At 39.0% G+C, this 22,315-nt stretch overlaps 2 protein-coding genes and 1 long non-coding RNA gene across 5 annotated transcripts in view; 1 reads left to right on the top strand and 2 right to left on the bottom strand.

Moving 5' to 3' along the window:
* Window positions 1-3,423, bottom strand: part of LOC124141039 — a 28,383-nt gene extending 24,960 nt beyond the window's left edge. The window contains exon 1 of the long non-coding RNA XR_006861991.2: window positions 3,276-3,423. This is a non-coding gene — a long non-coding RNA (uncharacterized LOC124141039). The remainder of the gene's footprint in view (window positions 1-3,275) is intronic.
* The window catches only part of LOC124141038 (protein saal1-like), a 44,801-nt gene extending 28,095 nt beyond the window's left edge, over window positions 1-16,706 (top strand). Inside the window, exons 8-12 of the mRNA XM_048386141.1 lie at window positions 9,304-9,427; window positions 10,488-10,570; window positions 12,297-12,464; window positions 13,263-13,603; window positions 15,206-16,706. Of these exons, the coding sequence (XP_048242098.1) occupies window positions 9,304-9,427; window positions 10,488-10,570; window positions 12,297-12,464; window positions 13,263-13,603; window positions 15,206-15,472 (983 nt within the window). The 3' untranslated portion in view covers window positions 15,473-16,706. The remainder of the gene's footprint in view (window positions 1-9,303; window positions 9,428-10,487; window positions 10,571-12,296; window positions 12,465-13,262; window positions 13,604-15,205) is intronic.
* A 3,010-nt stretch (window positions 16,707-19,716) lies between these two features.
* Window positions 19,717-22,315, bottom strand: part of LOC124141040 (transgelin-2-like) — a 32,302-nt gene continuing 29,703 nt past the window's right edge. For 2 of the 3 annotated variants that reach the window (XM_046508905.1, XM_046508906.2), the window contains exon 6: window positions 20,466-20,542. In XM_046508905.1, the coding sequence (XP_046364861.1) occupies window positions 20,477-20,542 (66 nt within the window). In that variant the 3' untranslated portion in view covers window positions 20,466-20,476. Of the gene's footprint in view, window positions 20,363-20,465; window positions 20,543-22,315 lie in introns of those variants that run through there. The other variant, XM_046508907.2, reaches the window with a different exon arrangement.

Raw genomic sequence — 22,315 nt, 5'->3', positions numbered from 1 at the left:
CCATGTCAGCAAGCTGACATGGTAAGAATGTCATCTGTGGGATGACTTCATGCATTGCTACATACTCCCTCCCGTGCCGCATAGTAGGGTGCTGAGACTATTTTGCTCCCGTGGTCAGCCCCACGTAGGGACCAAAGTAGCGATCTGATCTGAGGTCGGACACCTTGTCCACATGGCTAAAGAGGTTTACCGTGTCAGCAAGCTGACAAGGTAAATATGTCCTCTGTGGGATGACTCAGTGCCCAGTTGTATCAACCATGAGTATGTCAGACCTAGACTCTGTGCAGCTGTGACTCAGAGTGTGTCCAAATACTATCATAATGGTCAGCAGTTGGTATGAAGTGGACCCTTGTTATACCTGCCCATCGTTAATCTGGAAACCTGCCTTCTGGATGTTCTTGTTTGGGATTCCTACATGTATATAAAGGGGCATCACTCTGTACCAATGATCCTTTAATCTGGAAATCGGTTAATCCAGATTATTTCATAAGGAATGCTGCCATCTGGATTAACAGGTTGTCACTGTGCAGTTTTCTCAGAAACAGCTGTCCAGGCCTGCTTCAATAGAATATACATACAGCAGACCTGAGTATTGCCTTGGATCTCAAGATACGATACACATCATGATACTGACTCCCAAAAGATTTTTCATCCAAACTTGGTACATGTATTAACCAGGGGCTGAAATGGTGCCTTTTGCTATTATAGGAATTTTTCAAAATTTCATTTTCCCGTTTTTCCCTGTTTACATGGCAACAAGTTTGACTTTGATTCTGTTCATAGTGCTGTGTTTGTCCGGACCACATCTCTAAAACTAATAGATACTCTTTCTTGGAACTGTGCACACAAAGACCATATTGTCAACTGGTGCCTTTTGCTATTTTGGGATTTTTAGAATTTATATTTTTTCTGTTTCCATGGCAACAAGTTTGACTTTGACTCTGTTCATATCGGTGTATACCTGACATAGAAATACAAATTTCCGCAATTCCTTGATAGTGTTTTGATAGCTCAATAACTACTCTTGTATATGGACAGCTAGATTAGGTAGTCAGATGGTTTGTTCTTTCAAATTTTTGGGAGCTGGGGGGATTTATCATTTTCTGATGACTCTTGTTTCTAGTTGAGGACTTTTCAAATCCCAAATTTGCCAATGTAGAAGACATGTCCTTGTGTTCCACCATTCTACTTCCTATGTTACTGGAGGTAACTTCATCAGTTCCCGTTTATTTCTATTTATGGCGATCTCACAAACTCACGATTCACTCACGATGGCATCGTGGGTAATGGTGATTCGTCTAATTATTGGGCTTCAAGTATCAGAATATCTCAGAATGCAACATTAATGCTTAGACAGGTGTTACCAGACAAGTGTTCCTGGCTGGGGCAGTTGACCCCCGACCACTTGACCCCTTGCTCCAGCCGACAGACTGACCCCAGACCAGGCATACCTGTGTGACCAAGTAGATCTGTTGTACAAATACAGTACTGGCCATTAGTTGCTTTCATCTGGCCAGCTTGGAAATGTGCTTGACACTGAGATTGCTTTACAATGAATGGTTAGGACACACCAGTTTATCGGTCATAGATGCTGAACAGTTATGTTACAGGTTTTCTGGGTCAATATGCTGAGGGGAGAAAAATATTCAAAATAAAATCAGAGTTAATTTGAGGATTATTCCTTTTAGAAATAATAAGATGAGCACTTCTGCCTTTTTTCTCTTTTGCAAACTTTGGAGTGGCCATAACAGTAAAAACAAGAAAAGAAATTGCCCTTTGTGATAAGATCTTTGATTATATTTGTGCTACATTACACAAGTGAATGTTAGTTTATGATGAAAAAACCCCAACATTTTAACAGATAAACAAGATGCTAGGTTGGTAAAGAAATATTTACAAGAGTAAAATATATACTCTAAAAGCGGGTTTAGTTCATACTAGTACAAAAAGCCACAGACACGTGCACACACAAGCATGCCTGTCACTATATCAATGCAATAATCCTGGACGTGGCATTAAACCCCATTTTACCTCACCACCTTCAAGAAAACACAATCTAGTTTGGTAATGATACTTTTGACATACTGATAAGGCAATATTTTTTTATTTCTTGGTTTACAGATGCGCCGCTCTTTCAAAGTCCAACATAAAAATCCAAATTGCTCCTTTTTTATTAGCGCCAATCTTTTCTTTAAAAAAATGAATAAAAAGTTTAAACATAAAGAGATATCGTTTCCTTGTTGCAAAGGGAAGTCACTCTGATATTTTTTGCTGGGATCATTGTCTAATACCATCAAAGCGTATCAACACAAAGCGCAGTGGTGATCAGTTTAATTGTCGCCCATGCTGCCAAAATGCATTTCACTATGACATGAATATTGTCGTATTGCCAATTGTACACAAGCTGTGTGCCAGGGAAATAATAAAATGTTCTTGAAAAATTGAGTTGTTTTACTTTTGTTACTACAGAATATTTTTTTTTATATACATGCCTAACTTTTTTAGACAAAAGTCAAGTAAAAAAATCTGAGAAATATTCATGTAAATCACAAACTGTTTTTTTTTTTAAGTCTTACAATTTTATTACAAAGAAATCTTGAGAGAGTGTCCAAATTTTAACCTCCAATTACGGACCCTTTCTCCTTGCACATATTTTCACAAAATAAAATAAAAAAGGCAACTTTGTTTCATCCCTTGACATCATGGTTAGGAATAGGGATGTCTGAAGGATCCCATTGGCTAAAAGACTCACAAATTTAAATTTAGTGCTCACAAGGTAAGGAGCGATTTCCTTGGCACCAGTATTATTGACATGTGGTCCTGATTTTTGTTTGTTTGTTATTTAACGTTGCACTCAGCAATATTCCAGCTATATAACGTCAGTCTGTAAATAATCGAGTTTGGACCAGACAATCCAGTGCATGACATCATGAGCATTGATCCACGCATTTGGGATATTATGACATGCATCAACCAAGTCAGCGAGCCTGATCACCCGATTCCATTAGTCGCCTCTTACAACAAGCATAGTCGTCTTTTACGGCAAACATGGATTGCTGAAGACCTATGATGTATGGAACAGGTCGCAAATCATAATTATAGTGAACATCAGACAGGAAATTATTATTGATCACTGCTTGTTTCTGAATAAATAGGTGTCCCAGTGTTTGTTTTCTGCTGCAATCACTCTTGTGGAAGCAACTTGACATTACACCACTATGTCACATGTGGCTGAAGGCCCCAGTTACCCAATCACAGAGTAAAGGATTACCTACCCCTAATACTGCATGACTGAATGTGGTTCACAGGCACTTAGATTTTGTAACATGACAACAGCTGACAGACACAAAGTGTGTTTATACACCAGTGTAGGCTTGAAGCTGAATCTAATATGGCTTAGGCAGGGTTATCACACCAGCACATTCCAGACTTGTATTGAGAAACAAGGTAGCCAGCCCTACAACCACACTGACTGTTTTCTCCACTCACCTGGAGAGGCAGGGGTCAAGCTGGGGTCAAGGGAGTAACATTCATAACAATCCTTGAATGTTTTTAGATCTTGATTAAAGAAAGTTGGGGTGACATACCTGGCAGGTATCACTGAGAGGTCAAATGTATGTTATGGTCAATATTTACTTCTCTTTGTTCATGGTTGTTTTGAATATGCTTGAGTATGTTTGTGGCAAAATACCATTTTGTTTTTTGCGTGGTCTGTTAGAGGATCCTGATAATTATTTCTGACTAGACCAAAATGGTACAACAACACTGTCGTAAGAGTATGATTGGTCTAAGTTTTAGCTTAAAGGTTGCCTGTGAAATGATGATGAATTATTGCTTTGTGTAAAACAATAATTACTGTTAATCGCATAAGTTGAGAAATGACAAGTGACCCAATAAATAGACATCAATGTTTGACCTGTGAAGATCCGGGGTAGAATAGGTCTTCAGCAATCCATGCTTGCTGTACAAGGCGACTAACTGGATCGGGTGGTCAGGCCGCCTTCATATAGCTGGAATATTGCTGAGTGCATTGTAAACAACAAACAAACAAACTTCAAGGTCTGTTGTTTTACCCCTTCTATGTTTCCCAAGTCATGTTACCAGACATTGTTATTGAGACAACCACAATGTCCATGAAAATACCCTGAAAGTAGAATAAGTTGCTGTCAAACATGTAACCAAATAAAAATTCAAAACCAAATCATATTGATTTTACAGTACATTATTAATTAATTGAATGTTTTTTGTTCAAGATTTTATTGCAAATTGGTAGTGTAAAATTCCATTGCAAAATTGTATTGTAAAATGATATTGCACATGTACCTCATAACAGAAACAGTTTTGCCCTGGTAGAACAACAGAGGAGACTGTTTTGTCCTTTAAAGGCTTGTGTTGTCGTTGCAATAAACCTATCCGATAAACTTGGTCTGAGGATCTGATAAATATGCAAATGAGGTCGCCTTGTAGGAACTCCTTTCAAGCTCCATATATCAATGTGATGTCTTCTTCCTCAATCACTATTGACTGACAGTTTTAATATGCTTAGATAGGGTTTCCAACATGTCGCTAAAACATGGCAACAAAAATGGCTGCCAGACATTTGACACTAACTGATAAATTGGGAGGATTCCTAAAAATTGTAATTATAAATCAACTTCATTGAGTGAAGTTATGTCTTAAACATCCATTATTTTAAGAATGACATAACATGATAAAGAGATTATCACCCTCATGTGTTTCCGTATTGTCAATATTACATATTAGGAATAAACAATAATATATTATTCCTAATATTTGATATTTATGATGCACACTCGGCTAAACATCTCTATTTATTAATGATTTTACCAGATTCATACTTTGTGTTGCTATTTTGTTTTGTTAATATTGTATTCTCTTTTTGTAGTTCGTTTTTTATTTCACCTTCTTGTACAGAATTGCACTTTGTTTTCAAAACTTTATGTACAAATGATTGAGCAAAGTCCAATTGCTACATATCGAATAAGACAAAGTGCATCAGTAACTGGTGCATCCATATGTCGTCACATACCTAGTCCATGGGAACCCAGCTGATAACACAAAGGCCATGTGATGTTCGATTCACCACCCATTGTGTTCACAAATACAGACTGTCCTTCCAAGGACATTTTTTTGCATGACCTTTAACTTGATATCTACATCATAAATTCTTTTCAAATTTGATGAACATTTTTTTCTTCCTATGGGAGAGGTGCGGTGCAAAGTTTGATTTTAATATTTAGATTTTCTGAAAAAATACATCTTTATTTTTTTCTACTTAGAATGTTTTTACCTAAATATTTGTGTGAACTATAACCAGAAATCTACCCATGGATTCTTTTTCAAATTTGGGGAACGTTTCGTTACTTATAGAGAAAAAAAAGGTGCAGTGCAAAGTTTGATTTTGTAGGTGCATTGTCTGAAAATATTGTTTTTTACTTCAACATTTGTGCGAACTATAGCTTAAAAATCTACTTCATGGATTCTTTTCCAATTGGGGGTACAGTTTCTATGCCAATAGGAGAGGTGCAGTGCAAAGTTTGATTTCGATTAGTGGATTTTTCTGAGAGAAGATTGCTTTTTTTAATGTCCATTTTCTTGTTCATGGTTTTGGCTTGGGTAATTCTTTTTGACAGTGTTTTCATACTTCCTTTAAAATTAATGGTAACAAAATTCCTGTTTTTCTTAAGGGGGACTTAAGTTACTGACACTTAAAAGGGACTTATGTTACTGACCCAGAATAGGGACTTATATTACGGACACGTAATGAGAACTTATATTACTAACACTTAATGGGGACTTAAATTACTGACACTTAACAGGGACTTAAATTACTGACATTTAATGGGGACTTATATTACTGACAGGTAATGGGAACTTAAATTATGGACACTTAATGGGGACTTAAATTACTGACACTTAATGGGGCCTTAAATTACTGACACTTAATGGGGATTTTAATTACTGACACTTAATGGGGACTTATGTTACTGACACTTAATGGGGACTTAAGTTCAGAAGCACCAGTTACAGAACAGCCTTACCCCTCCAAGTCCACCTACAAACCATCCAATCACACTGTGCTACCTGTGCACGATCTAGTGATCACGATTAAATGTTCACGTGTTGACAGGCCTTGTGTTATTCGGTTATCAGTGTTAGGGCAAGTTATGTCAAAAGGGACTTAGTACGACTGACTTGCACAAGTTTCTAGGTGACCTGTGGTTCCCTGCCTGTTTGAGTGGATAACAGGATTTATTGGAGGTCAGTTCAGGTCAAGCAGTTCAACTTGGCCAGCAGGAAAATGATGTCCGGAATAGATTGTTGTGAGACCAGGACGATCCACTTAGGTTCAAGTGGTCATGTTGTCATAGTGAACCAATACCCAGACTCCTCAAAAATCGGTTTCACCCTGAGGGATACTGGGTTAGAATTGGTCCCCAGAAACCTTTGCTGGTCGTAAGAGGCAAATTAATGGATCAGGTGGTCAGACTCAGTGACTTGGTTGATAGCGTGTCCTTATCCCCAGACTGCTTGGATTGTTGCTCTCAATGTCGATCACTGGTCTGTCAGGTCTCGATTTGATTATTTACAGGCCGCCACCATGAGTGTAGCATTCAACAACAAACACACACATACAAACTGTTTCAATACCATTAACTCAAATATCAAACCAGTCAGGCCTAATATACAAATCATGTACATTGTGTTGGTTAGTCAGGCCACTTCAAATCAATTATTTGTTCTTTAATTTGAGTATTGGTTCTTCATATACATTTTCAGTATTTTGAAATAACAAGAATGGTTTCTGGGTTTCCAGGATAGATTAGGTCCCTAGCACTTTATTGCTTGTCATATTGTGTGACTAAATGGATTGGGGGGTCAGGATCGTCACATGGTTCCATGTCAGTGCATCCCAACAATGTGGGACATTGCTGATAATATGAACCACTGGTTTGTTTGGTACAGATTTGATTATTCTCGGGCTGAAATGAAAAAGCTGGAATGTTGCCTGAGATTTATCGTGGCATTTACAGAGACTTATCCTTTGCCTACATCTGCTCCAGAAGTTGGTAAAACTTCCCAAATAAGAATTAGAAAAAGCCTAATTAAGGTCATGTTAAATCTTAACTCAACATGTCATAGATTTGCGTATTTGACAAAGTTTGACGTTAATGCCGCCTCTGTGGTCTAGTGGATAGAACATCTGCTCAGTAAGCGAAGGTCAGTGGTTTGATCCACAGCCACATCATACCAAAAGAGACCCGTGAAGATTCGGGGTAGAATAGGTTTTCAGCAATCCATGCTTGCCGTAAAAGGTGGCTATGCCAGTTGTAAGAGGCGACTAACGGGATCAGGTGGTCAGGCTCGCTGACTTGGTTGATGCATGTCATCAATCCCAACTGCATGGATCAATGCTCATGATATCAATCACTGGATTGTCTGGTCCAAACTCATTTATTTACAGACCGCCGTCATATAGCTGGAATATTGCTGAGTGCAACGTTAAACATCAAAACAACCAACCAACATACCAAAAGACATTAACATTTTGAACTTGTTACCCTGTCTGGTGCTTGGCAGTAAGGGGATTAAACAAGACCTGTCGGCTCTGAGTCAGTATACTGTGTCTGAGTGGGGTATCCATTTTAAACTACGTTGGGCTCGCACTAGAAAACTGTCACTATAATCTTGTAGGTAAAATTATCTTAAATGTGACGTTAAAGCCTGTTTCACCTCACCTAGTGCATAGTGCATTTAATATAGAGGTAGAACACCCTTGAATGTATGAACGCAAAATCCTTACAAAACGATTAATTTGTTAATAATGAATATATTTTTTCTCAGTATGCCTGCCTTTTGTTTGAATCAATGACTGCAGCGTATCACAACAAATAACCAAGAAGCAAAAGATGTTGACAATGACAACATGATTGAGATTGAAGGATTTAGATAGTTTTTGTTTAGCAATCTTCAATATATTAATCTTGTATAAATCAGATAAGAGGAGGCAGTGATTTAAGTAAACAAATAATCAGTTTGTCATGGCCTTAGTTTTATTGATAATATGTCTCCTGAATCTAGTTGTGGACTTGTTAGATTACCTTTTGGTTTCTACACGACGCTGTTCATGAGTCATGACAAAACAATGTGTTTCTAGTCTGAGGGTTTTGTGCTCATTTTTTACGGCAAGGGCAAATAACTGTTTCTTCTTCTCAATGACTGAGTTAAATATGTCATCAAATGACTGAGATACCATGTTTGCATTTTCCTAATGAAAAAAAGATGTGTCTTAGGTTTTAGTTTACTTGAAATCAAACAGAAACAAAAGACTGGATTACAATGTACTTATGAATTCTAAGAAACCTCTCTTCATAGCCTTTCAGTTATTGTTGAGAGGGCGGAGGTGGGTAGGTGTCAAAAACTGTGAAAGACTTTTCATGCAAACCTGGTACATTTATTAACCAATGGCTGAACTGGTGCCTTTTGCTATTAAGGAATTTTTTTAAATTTGATTTTCCCTTGTTTTCATCAAAACAAGTCAGACTTAGCTGAAATGGAGGTAGGTGTTGTTTACAGAGCAGAACTAAAACACTATTCAACATATTTCATCCAAACTTGGTAAATGTATTAATCAAGTGCTGAAGTGGTGCTTTTTGCTACTTAGGAATATTATTATTTAGATTCCATGGTATTGTTTTGATAGCTCAATAACTACCCTTTCATATAGACAGACAGATTAGATAGAAATTCTCTCATCAACTTAAAGTAGCAGTCACATGATCTGTTCTTTCGAATCTGTGGTGTTTGTCATCTTCTGAAGACACATGTTTGCAAAGAGAGTAGGTTTTGGTTCATTTTTAAATGAGGGCGGTCGGGTAACCTAGTGGTTAAAGCGTTCGTTCGTCACACTGAAGACCCAGGTTCGATTCCCGACATGGGTGAAATGTGTGAATCCCATTTCTGGTGTCCTCCACCATGATGTTGCTCGAATATTGCTAAAAGCGGTGTAAAACCATACTCACTGACTCATTTTAAATGTGGTAAAGGCAAACCCCCAAACCCCCTCTTTGAAGCGTGGTTATAACATTTACATAGGAAAAAACATAAAACTGAATAATTTGATTACTTGTATCAAAAATAGCAATTAATTGACTAATTATGGCCAACAACTGCAAATTGTTTCTGGAATTATGTGCTAGCATGTTCGTATTGTGATTGTGTTCTGCCCTGTGACTGCAGTTTATGACAATGTATATGTGACTGGCTGATGTTGTTTGGCAGCCGACCTGCTGAAGAACACAGGCGAGTGTGTGGATGCCCTCCTGGATCAGGATGAAGAGCTGTGTGGAGACTGGGCAACTCAGGACCTGGTGGAGTCACTCCTCGAGGCTGTCAAACAGATAGGGTGAGTGTACTGGGATCATCCAGGTTACCAGAGGCCTCCTGTGGGATGAGGTATCCTAGCCCTGTGTACTTGGAAACCCAGTGGGAATTACAGATTAGAATACTTTGTGTTATCTGAACAATGAGTGATATACTTCATAGTGTTATTATGCATGGTACAGTATTATTTCCACCACACTGGTGTACTGGGACAGATAAAGTCCCCGTGATCCCATGCTTGTTGTAAGAACCAACTTAATCATGTCAATATTATTCTCAGAAAAGCCAAGGATCAATGCTCATACTATAAACTACTGGTTTACCTGGCCCAGGATTGATGATTTATGTGTTGAGTCAATAAGGGTGGAATCTTGTTGACTGGCGCTCACCCAACCATCCAAACACTCAACCACTCACCACTCACCCACACCCTACAAGCCAAACAGTCACCCAGTCACTCACTCACTTGGCTTCCCACCTACCCACCTAAAACCCCACCCACCTATCCATAAACTCACACACTTGCCAACCCACTCACTCACTCAACCACTCATCCATCCACTCACTCACTCACTCACTCACTCACTCAACCCCTCATCCACCCACTCACTCACTCACTCAATTGCACACTCAACCACTAATCCACCCACCCACTCACCCACCCACTCACTCACTCACTCAACTGCACACTCATCCACTAATCCACTCACTCACTCACTCACTCAACTGCACACTCAACAACTAATCAACCCACCAACTCACTCACTCATTCAACCACTCAACCACACACTCACCCAACTGCACACTCATCCACTCTCACTCACTCACTCACTCACTCACTCACTCACTCACTCACTCACTCACTCACTCACTCACTCACTCAACTGCACACTCAACCACTAATCCACCCACCCACTCACCCACTCACTCAACCACTCAACCACTCACTCACTCAACCACTCACTCAACCACTCACTCAACCACTCACTCAACCACTCAACCACTCTGTCACACAACCACTTACTCAACCACTCACTCAGCCACTCTACCACCATGTTGTAACTATTTCTCATCACTGACAGGTACAGTCACAGTGAGACACTGGAGACGTTCATGCACATCTTCCAGTTGCTATCTACGTCTGAGGCAGGTGTGACAGCTCTAGGTAGGTATAGAGGTGTATTAGGCAGGGTTAACAGCTCTAGGTAGGTACGGAGGTGTCTTAGGCAGGGGTGACAGCTCTAGGTAGGTACAGAGGTGTCTGAGGCAGGGGTGACAGCTCTAGGTAGGTATGGAGGTGTCTGAGGCAGGGGTGACAGCTCTAGGTAGGTACAGAGGTGTCTTAGGCAGGGTTGACAGCTCTAGGTAGGTACGGAGGTGTCTGAGGGAGGGGTGACAGCTCTAGGTAGATACGGAGGTGTCTCAGGCAGGGGTGACAGCTCTAGGTAGGTACAGAGGTGTCTGAGGCAGGGGTGACAGCTCTAGGTAGATACCGAGGCGTCTGAGGCAGGGGTGACAGCTCTAGGTAGGTACAGAGGTGTCTTAGGCAGGGTTGACAGCTCTAGGTAGGTACAGAGGTGTCTTAGGCAGGGGTGACAGCACTTGGTAGATACCGAGTCGTCTGAGGCAGGGGTGACAGCTCTAGGTAGGTACGGAGGTGTCTGAGGCAGGGTTGACAGCTCTAGGTAGATACGGAGGTGTCTGAGGCAGGGGTGACAGCTCTAGGTAGGTACAGAGGTGTCTGAGGCAGGGGTGACAGCTCTAGGTAGATACGGAGGTGTCTGAGGCAGGGGTGACAGCTCTAGGTAGGTACAGAGGTGTCTGAGGCAGGGTCGACAGATCTAGGTAGGTACGGAGGTGTCTGAGGCAGGGTCGACAGATCTAGGTAGGTACGGAGGTGTCTGAGGCAGGGTGACAGCTCTAGGTAGATACGGAGGTGTCTGATGGAGGGGTGACAGCTCTAGGTAGGTACAGAGGTGTCTTAGGCAGGATTGACAGCTCTAGGTAGGTACGGAGGTGTCTTAGGCAGGGTTGACAGCTCTAGGTAGGTACGGAGGTGTCTGAGGCAGGGGTGACAGCTCTAGGTAGGTACGGAGGTGTCTGAGGCAGTGGTGATAGCTCTATGTAGGTATGGAGGTGTCTTAGGCAGGGTTGACAGCTCTAGGTAGGTACGGAGGTGTCTTAGGCAGGGTTGACAGCTCTAGGTAGATACGGAGGTGTCTGAGGGAGGGGTGACAGCTCTAGGTAGGTACGGAGGTGTCTGAGGCAGGGTGACAGCTCTAGGTAGGCTCTATTAATGTGTAATCAAACATTGATGTCTATAGTCTAAGGGGAGATAAATCAAGAAATTATCTCCCTTTGTTCTAACAAGCTTTGAACCAGGCAAGCAAAATCATATGTGTTTTATTTCTACAATTACATTCATATTGTTACTTAATCGTTGTTCTCAATGAGGGCAGACTTTGGGTTGGAGGGGGGAGGTGGGAGGTGTTACAGATTTTGATAGCGATAAATTTAGTTGGTAGGTTGGAAAAAATATGATTCATTGTAGGCCTACATGTTGGACAGGATTTTTAATCATTTGAATTTTTTTAAAGATTAATCATCTTAAAGTTTGATTTGGATTAGTAATGTGAATCGTTTTTAGTAATATAAATATTTTGGATTATTTTTATTATCAAAGTGATCTTTACTTACAGCGGTATAAACAAACCTTGTCTTCTGATATTTTTTAATTTACCATTTTTAAAGTCAGTGGATCCATAAGCAAAGAAAAATAAATTGTAATGCCTGATTGTAAAGCCAACACATAACCATGATAAACTGAATTGTTTTAGGGATGTGGTATCTTTGACAACATTTATGTTGTTCATTGTGATGCTTCATTTCAGTTCTCTGTGCGGATGTGCTGCAGATTCCACTGTTGAAGTATCTACTTGGTGTGTGCGAGTACGAGATCGTGGGGCTGGATGGTCACGAGGACTGCCTGGCGTCAGCGCTGTCCGTGCTGAATGTGCTGTACAGCTCCTCGCCAGACGTTGTAGATAAACTGTCATCAGGTACTGTGTGTCATGGAGGGTGTGACAAGAAGGGAGCATTTTACCTAGTGCATTAACATTCGAATGGTTAAGTGAACTCAGTGATGGCTGCTGGTGAGAAGAGGTACCCAGAACAGCGGTAGAAACTACCAGTTTTCATCCACTAGTCCTTATAATGATAACATATAGTAAAACCCTTAAAAAGGACAACTGTCTACTAATCCTTATGATACCTTAACTTTTAGACAGTTTGGCAAGGACTATAGGACTAGTGCCAATTTCTAACAAGCAAATCATGATATGTTAGGTTGCAGATTCCATTCACCTCATGAAATTTTCATGGAATTTTTTTTACTTTTTAACCAATCAAAAATCAACATTTTTCTTATCAAAAGGCCAGTTTATAAAGCGTCAATTGTAAAACCTCAAAGCAGGTTTAGAAGTGACCAATTTCAAAGCCCAGGTTTGGAAGAGAACCGCTTCAAAACCTTGGAATGGATGAGAATCACTTCAAAAGCATATATTAGGAAGATGAGCTGGTTACTGATTTACTTCCCATCTAGGGTAAACAGAGGTTGTCAGGAAGCTAATGCAATATAGGGTAATACAGTGATAGGTTAATAAGTCAGTGGAATATCCATTTGTGTGTATCTCACCCTCACTGAAATGGTAAGAGCTGGCATGTATGTTTGTTCAGGTGTTTCTCTCAGAAGGCCTCAAGTTGAACAGATTTGTTGGCTGACAGCTTAGATGGTAGGTCCATGTTGTGTTTCCTTCTTTAGTCTTTTGAACGTGTATCAGCAGGGATATCTTTTCCAGCCCCGGACCTCATTCGAATCCTTCTCAAAATCCTGGAGCCCTTGTTTCCACTCCTACCCGAAAACACAGAAACCCTGAAAACAGTTTCCAGGTATTCCAAAACAGCCACCATCCCCCCTCCTCCAGACAAATCTACAGGGGAAGAGTCCAGTGAAAACGGACACACAAGCAAGGACACAGATGACACAGAGGATGGCGGGGACAAACAGATGTCCATTGAGGGAGTGTCCAGTCCTGCACCAACAGAATCTCACACAACAGAGGCAGAAGTGCACAAGTACAGACTACTATATGGGGTGTTGAAAGACTTCCTGCATGATGTCGTTGTGTCCTTGGTAACAGTAAGTGCTTTGACCAGTGACCTGCAGTTACACCGTTACACATCACTGATAGTAGTCATTATTCCAGTATTATCCCCCATGGGGATTTTGGGGAAGAAGAGGTCCACAGTACGCAATGCTTGTCTCCTCGTTGGGAATCCTTGTTGGTATAGGTCTCAGGTACAAAATGTTTGCACATTTTCTTGAGGATTGGATGGTTACCTGGCTGATTGCTTGTTTTCAACCACTGGTTTGTATGCTCAAGACTTGATTATGTACGGACCGCCGTCATATTGCTGAGTGCAGTGACAAACAAAAACAAACAAACAAACATGTTTTTACTATGAATTTTTACTTATTCTGCATTATTCCTCAATACATTCTCTGCTTACCTTACGACAACAAAGACAGCACTCAGAGATGGTCTTGGGTGAAAAAAATGATGTTTCCGTTTTCGACTCCTGCTTTTTGCATGCACAGTCGCCGCTGTCATGTGACCTTGATGACAAGTCACCTTCATCACATCACTGCCTGTTGCGTATCAGCAAGAGCATCTCTCAACTGAGCTCTTCAAATTGGATTTTTTTAGACCCTTAACTCCGGCAATTACTCTAAATTATATCTGCAGTGGGCGATGTATTCTTTGTATATTACCTTCACTATTTTGTGTATTAATATGTGGGTGATGTTTGTGTAAAAAGACTTTGTCTTTTTTCCCCACCAGGTGGCTCGTTTCCCGCCATTTTGAATTTGTGTTACAATTGTTTACCTGCAGTGGTAGTCAAATGGTTTGCAAATTGAAGCTACATATTAATGTGTTAATACATATTAAATACTGGTAGCTTTGGCGTTACATAGAGTTTGTGTGTATCATTTCATTGCATACACTTTCAACTCGTTAAATTTTGCCGATAGATATTTGTATAATTCTATGGCAATTTTTCATCTCCATTTCAATCAACAACTCTCTATGTAACATATGCTTGCGCGGTGTACTAATTTTTGTGGTAAAAAATCTTCCAAAGATCCTCATCCATGCTGTTTGGCGAATAGGGGATCTTTTGAAACATTTTGCAAAGCCAAAAATCAAGACCCAACGACAGCGTCACCACAATTCTTAGCCGAATACCTCCTACATGTGCGTACCAAGAAATACTTGAAAAGTAGCACCATTTACATTTCTCACATTGGAATGATACATGGGTTTGGGATGCTTATGAAACATTCAAAGTTTTCTCTCTAATCACATGAACAACTGTAAACATCTCCTCCACTTATAAAAGACAACTTTCTCTTAATAACAAGCCATCATCTGAGTATTTACAAAGTCTGTGTGATGATACCCCAACTGTTATAGCGCAAATAATTGCGATAAACAAGGCCGTCCGAAAATATATGATGTCCGAAAACATATGATCTGACGATGTCATTATGACTAGTGTTATAGCTTTGCAAGTGTGATTTGTATTTTGCTGATAACAGGGCAAAATAGAAGAGGAAAAAGCACTCCTGCTACCAGCAGTTTACATTATTGTATTGAAAACACCTCTAAATTTTAAAAATGTGAACGTTAAAGAACCCAAGTTTGAACAATGTTTTTCCCCCCATTTCCCTTATTTCCAGGATGATGATGACGCCCACGATGCCCCCACCCCTCCTCTCTTCATCTCCGTCCTGAACTACCTCAACTCCAACTGCAGCCGCGCCAGGATCAATTACATGCTACTGTCCTTTCACAATGTCAAACACAGCGATGTCGACCTTACAGACCACTTGTTTCACTTGTGTCAGAAATATTCTCAAGACAGACTGCGACGCATTGTCCAAGACTTCAAGGAAGGGGAAATATTCTTCCGTTCTGACTCTCTGAGCGTTGAGGAAAAGCGGTAGCGATGCGTGAATGATCGTTTTGTTTTGCACACCATGCATACTGCTCAACAATCACTGGGGGTAGTGTAGGTCTCGGCCAATGGTTTGGATGTAAATCAAGATACACTAGAACATGTACAACTATTTCTTATCCTGACAACATATTGCAATTTCCTTCTTCACTCCAATCATATTACAGAGAACCCAAAACGGGTCCACATTTCACCACATAATATAACATAGTAACCTCATAGGATGGGATAAATATGTGAAGAACGTTTGATAAGACCGATGTCAAAGGATATTATTCCCCAAATCAAAGCACACATGTAACCTGTTGTGGGATGAAAAGGAAAGTGAGGGATCAAGGACAGATAACTCTGATAGGTAACCAAGGTAACTCTGATGTAGAAGAGGCACATTTAGGGTTCTGTGTTATGATTATAGTGAAGCATTAAATTGCAATGTGTATAAATATAATTAATATGGGGAAGATTGTGCCAGATTAAAAAAACAGTTTTGGGCATCTTGATGGTGTTTTTTCTTCACAACTTGATTCATACATACAATTTCTGGTTTAATCGTTTTGAAAATCCCTTTGAGGATGTGAACATTTTTAAGTTTTAGAGGGGGGAATGTCAACTTTTTAAAGTTTTTATCCTAAATTTTGGAGCTCTCCTTTACTTCATATTAAATTTCATCATGATAAATCAAAAATGGCAAAACATTGATAGCCAGTCATTTGTCAGATTTTCATGTGAAAGTGTACAAAGATTGTTTAAACTAACTCAGATTGTGTATGTATGGAGACAGCAATAGTGTCTTTATGGTTTGCTCACAGACTTTTGAAAATATTATGCCTCACCTTGCTGCCAAAGCAGCCTTACTGCAAATCACATTTCCTCAACTTGATCCCCCTGTGTGTATCCTTTTCATTATGAGGTGGTTCACTTTTATGTTACTTGGATCCTGCCAACTAAAAAATCAGGGAGGAATACAAAAAAGTTTAAAGATTTTATTTTGTTAATGCCAAGACTGATAATCATGCTTATGAATATGAAAATCAATGGTTATCCAAACTGTGTTGGTTTGTTCCCATGGAAATGCTATAAAATAATTAACATTCCTGTCATGTTTGAAAAAAATGACATAAAAGAAAATACAGAATTTGAAAAAAGTTCTCTTATCCTAATGACCCTATCATTCTTAACAGGCAAAAAATATTAATTGAAGAAACTAAAATGTTTGGATTTTTTTTTTAAAAATTCGATCACCAGCTAAAGGTTTTGAGAAGATGAAAAATACAACCAACTTTTAAAAACAAAGAAAAGCTGAATGACATAATAACTCTGCAATTACATATATGTCTCTGTTCTTTCACGGCCGCAGTCTAAGACGCCGCAATTCACTGTGCAGAGTTGCATCCTCGTGCACGTCAGAAACCTATGGGTTTGAATCCCGGTTGGCCTTGATTATGTTTCTAGGTTTGTCAGAACCATACCCGTGCTCATGGGTTTCACCAAATTGGTAAACGTCTAAGACATGCATCACTTCAGGCTTTCCTCCCAAATTAAGCTGATACGCCGTGATATAACTGGAATACTGTTAAAAGCGGTGTTAAACACAACTCACTCACTCACTCACTCACTCATATATGTTCTGGGGTGGTTTTTTTAGCAATATCCAGTTTCTGATCTTCTTTGGTCATGTTCCTAATTCTCTCAAAATGCATATTTGCCTCTGTAAACTTCTCCTCTGAAATCGCCAGGGCAAGAGAGCTGAACTTTGGCATGTTTCTTCTTAAGAAGACACCATATTTTCATTAGATTTTAGTGTAAGGTTTTAGTATTTTCACAGTAAGTATTTGAATATCAGTGCTGACAGCTTAAACTGTTGACAATTTTTTTACTATTGACTACATATCCAGGTGAGCAACAGTGCCATGGCACTATGTTTCTAGTGTTCTGGTATAAATTTTGAAACACCTGCTGTATCCAACTGTCAGTGTGTATTATTCTACAAAGAATGTATGTGTGCACTGACCAGTCCTCACAAGGATCAGACTCTGAGGGTTGTATGCTCTGAGCATGTCCTGTCAATATCAAAACAATCTTTGAGAAGTTCATGCATTTTTGAAGGTTGTCTTTGTGCTGAGTTGCATCCCTTAGGCATGTCAGGATCCACTGATTGATGGTTCAAAACCTTAATGATGATCTATGATTTGTCGGCATCCAGCTTATTCCCGCTCACTGGTTCCACCTCCCACATTAACCTGACGTGATCTACCAGAATAATCAGATGTTTCCCGTGAGTACAGCAGATGTATACACACGAGGCAACGGATATCACGCCTTTTATAGAGGAATCTTTTCTCATAGGAATGTAGCTGAATTCTATTGTTGAAGACATCACTTACCAGAATGAACACAAATTTAAGTTTTAATTCACGAAAATCAAAATATCAACGTCTTAACTGTTTGAAAATAGGCAATACTGTAAACTCATTATATGAAACAAACTCATGAATGAATTCTTGTGTGTAATATGTGCCCAAGAATTGAAATCCTCTGAAAGATATGTTTTTAATTATCTTGAGCTGTATTATAATAATTTGGTGATAGCTCAAGGAGCATTAACATGTTCCTGTGAGATCAGGTGGTCAGGCTTACTGACTTGGTTGATGCACAGGAGTCCGTATCTAAAAATAGACGCCCTCATGCATATTCATGACCCGGGCTCGCGTGTGGAGATGGTCATGAATATGCATGAGGGCGTCTATTTTTAGATACGGACTCCTGTGGTTGATGCATGTCATTGTATCCCAAATGCGTAGACTGATGCTCATGATGTCAATCACTGGATTGTCTGGTCCAGACTCGATCATTACAGGCAGCCATCATATAGCTGGAATATGCTGAGTGCGGCATTACGCAAGGAACAACCCAAAAACATTTTACTGAGTAAACTCTTTGTGGTATTTTTAGACATTGAAAGACTTTGTAACTAAACTGACAGCTTTACAAACAATGGAATGTTTGAATATGTACTTATCCTTAATTTTCCACTTGAAATTTTGTAAATAGTGAATGACAAGCTTAGTGAAAAATGTGAACTTTGCTTTAATTTTCAGTGTGGAAGTATTTGCATGGAAGTTGACAAACTGGGTAAATAAATATGTACTTAATACTGATTTTTTGTTTGAAAGTTTTTGAATAGAGAATGACAGGCTTGGTGAAAAATTGTGTACTTCGGTAACAAGAAGTTAGCTATCAGATTCTCATCCAAGTACCATATGACCCTGCGACTAAAAATATCTATTGGCTCTCTACCCAGAGTTCCTTGTGGTCAACCTAGAACATGTGACAATTCGTCACATCTTGACTCGTTCCATTCAAGAAATCTCATATGTTTTTCATCTACTTCATTTTTAAAAAGTTTACACATTTAGATAAACATCCGTCATGAAATGGTTAACTTTCAAACGGAAATTGTCTTAAAAGGTAAAAAACTGTTTCCATTTATCCTTCATTGACAGTGGATTTACAGTTCCCCAAGCAGACATCGAAGCGAAGAGCTTGCAATACAGTCATTTTGATGTGTATAGATATTTTGTCTTACTCCACACTGACGCAGTTCGAAAAGCGTATCTTAAAAAGAATGCAAAGCAATCTGTTAATTGCACTTAATGGCTTCCCCTCAGTAGGACTGCTATAAACTGCTTACAAACAAGAGGAAAGTCTGGTCAAGTGATATGCAAATTGACATGTTGCAGTAGTCCAATGCGAAGTCATCACTGTGCCGGAGCGTGGGATATAGGATCCCACAAATCTGAATCAAATTATGTGTGTAAAAATAGTCAGGATTAGGTGCAAAAACAAAATTTGAGTTGAAAAATTGATTCTTGACTTTGATTTACATCATTGTCAGTCATGACAAGCAAGAAATTTAATTTAAAATCCTAAACACATGATCTGAATACTACTGGTCATGTTCTTCAGTAGAATATACATACCGGTACATGTATAATATCGCCCCGTGAAAATCCGGGTCATAAAAGGCGACTATGCTTGTGGTAAGAGGCTTGCTGACTTGGTTGATATTGTCATCGTATCCCAATTGCATGGTTCGATGCTCATGATGTCAATCACGGGATTGTCTGGTACAGACTCAACTATTTACAGACCACCATAATATAGCTCGAATATTGTTGAGTGCAGCGTTAAGTAACACACACACAAACATGTATAATATCAATGCAACAAATCGAATTTTAACAAGTTTATTTGTAAAAATGCTGCTCAATGAGTGCTGAGACATGAGTATTTAATCAGTCCCCATGAGGCAGTGCCCTGAGGGCAGCGTCATACAATGTACAAATCAAGAAATAACAAGTTGTCCAACAAATAGTTTTCTGTTAAGCATTCAGGCAGTGTGATATACTACCAGCTATAAGCAACTAACTACATTTCCCGGGGAAATGTGCTCTTAGATGAGACTGGAAAATGGGTAGTTTGAAATAATACTCACGCTTATCAAAATATTAATGAAAGCCGTGGATAAAACATTAGGGGTATTTTGTTTAACTTCAGTTAACTAGAAATTCCATGAAAGATGTGAGTATTATATTGTGTTGTTTGGAAATTTTGTTCATGCAAGGGTATCAAGAGTGCTGAAGTTTAGGTATAGAACAACAACAGTTAAACTAAAACATAAATTGCAGAGATATATAATGAAAAGAATAAAGACTTGAAAGAATAGACATGAGGCTGTTAAAACATGGCAGGCAGGATCTAGCCGGCCGAGGCCAGATAGGTCTGGTTAGATCCAGTTGGAGGCAGTTGAAGGTGTTTAGCTATCTAGCGTAGGAGCTTTTACACCCAAATAGGTGACTTGGAAACCATTTTCCATAGCCTGAAACATATATAAGTCAGTTATGTTAGCAAATAAGCCAAAGGCCAATGAACATGGATAAAGTAGAAATAAAAAACAAATAGACCAGTTTTCCTTTTTTTTCCTTTTTGTGTTTTAATTGTCGCAGAGGTATCGCTCAATTTGTCCACAGTACATCACTTCAAATCCATTGGCATTTGCCTGTAAATTGAAAAAAAAGTCACATTAAGTATAGAGTGGATGATGTGTAAGATATTTGCCAGGGTTTGGTATCACTGTCTAGGAATTCTACCAGTTGCTTCTTAGGGGGTGAAGAGTGAGGTTATGACTCAGTGTTTGGGGCATATATACCAGCAGGATTCTCAGGTCTGGGAGAAGTCTATTAAATGGAGATTTTTCTAGGGGTATTCTACTGGAAATATAGGTAAAAGTATTCAGGGTATTTGGGTATAGGGATGAAAAGATTGAGGTAGGCTAGTATAAATTTGAATAGTAAACCAGTATGTTTGTGGATGGAAGGATATTTTGGGGGTTACAAATATTTAGGCTAGAGTATGTTTTGGAGTTAGCAGTATATATATGTTAGAGTAAGTTGAAGGGTTACTGATATATATGTTACAGTAACTTTTAGGGGCACCAGTTGGTCTGGGGATGGAATAAACTTAAGGTACAGACAGACAGACAGACAGACAGACAGACATACATACATACATACATACATACATACATACATACAGGATACTGATTTGTATGTATTGAAGAACAGTTTGGGGGAAACCCGTATAAATGTGTACAGAAGAGGTTTTATGGAAACCGGGGTTTAATTTTTTAAAACTATATTACGAAGCATATGTTTTTGGCAATGGTAACTATTTTAGGGGGTTAAAAGGACATTTTTAAGATTAAGTGGTAAGTGCAGAGGACAGTGCAGGTCCATGTATACAGTTACTGTCACCTGACAACATGGATGTGTGTTAATTGTGCTGTGGTCCAGTGCCAGTGTTATGGGGGTAACCATCTACAAGTTTATCTCAGTCCTTACATAGTTGTACATCAGTTACTACAAAAGCAAATATCGTCAGTAAATTCATGTACAGATACAACAGTTTATTGAAATCTTTCAGATGCAATATACCACTGAAAATTATGAGAGTCAATCTCATAACAATCAGAAGAATTTTAATCTGTTTTTGATGGAGTAAACGTTTTGATTTTAATGAAATTCTATGATAGTATGTTGGAGACTAATGGAATTTGTTCACTGAAAATAATATTTTTTTATCTGTATTCTGTATGAGTCTTTTATATACACCTGGAAATATGATGAAGAACAATCCCATCTTTATTTTCATGTATCCCCAAATTCTATGTATCTTTTGGAAATATCAACAAATGACATTGATCTTGGAACAAGAACACTGTATGTTCCAAATGGTCACTGGTCAAATCACATAATGCTATGAAATCAAGAAGCAAGTGAAAGAGTAGTGAAACTATAACTGCCATGTTCACTTACAAAACATGTCATCAGATATCAGTACTCAAGTCCGTGAGTATGTCACTTTGTAAACAAAACAAATGACATTTTATCAGAAAAGTAATACAGTATACATTTTTTTTAAATGACTTATTGTTTGGAAATAGATTGTAAACTAACAATTTATTGGTGTTTACATATATGAAGTATCACAAGAGTGGAGGTATGGTTTAAGGTAAGTAGTAGACAACAACAGGAGGTCCCTCGATACAAATCTACCGCTACAAAGCTTTCGGCACAATTGGTCCACAACTTTTCTGTAGTTCTGAAACCATCTGAATCATTTGAATCTGCTCTTAACCTTCTCCAACTGTTTACATATTCTGTATTTAGTCATGGTTTTATGTTATTCAAATTGTTTATATATTTTAGCCATTATGTTCCTGTTCAATATCAGTTACACTAAGAGGGTTGCCAGATGCATTCAAGACAAACGA

This window comes from Haliotis rufescens, unplaced genomic scaffold (assembly GCF_023055435.1).
Source record: "Haliotis rufescens isolate VD_foot unplaced genomic scaffold, xgHalRufe1.0.p SCAF_6, whole genome shotgun sequence".
Taxonomy (NCBI): Eukaryota; Metazoa; Mollusca; class Gastropoda; order Lepetellida; family Haliotidae; genus Haliotis; species Haliotis rufescens.
Note: the sequence above shows the minus strand (reverse complement) of the source record. Positions and strands in the feature narration are given on the sequence as shown.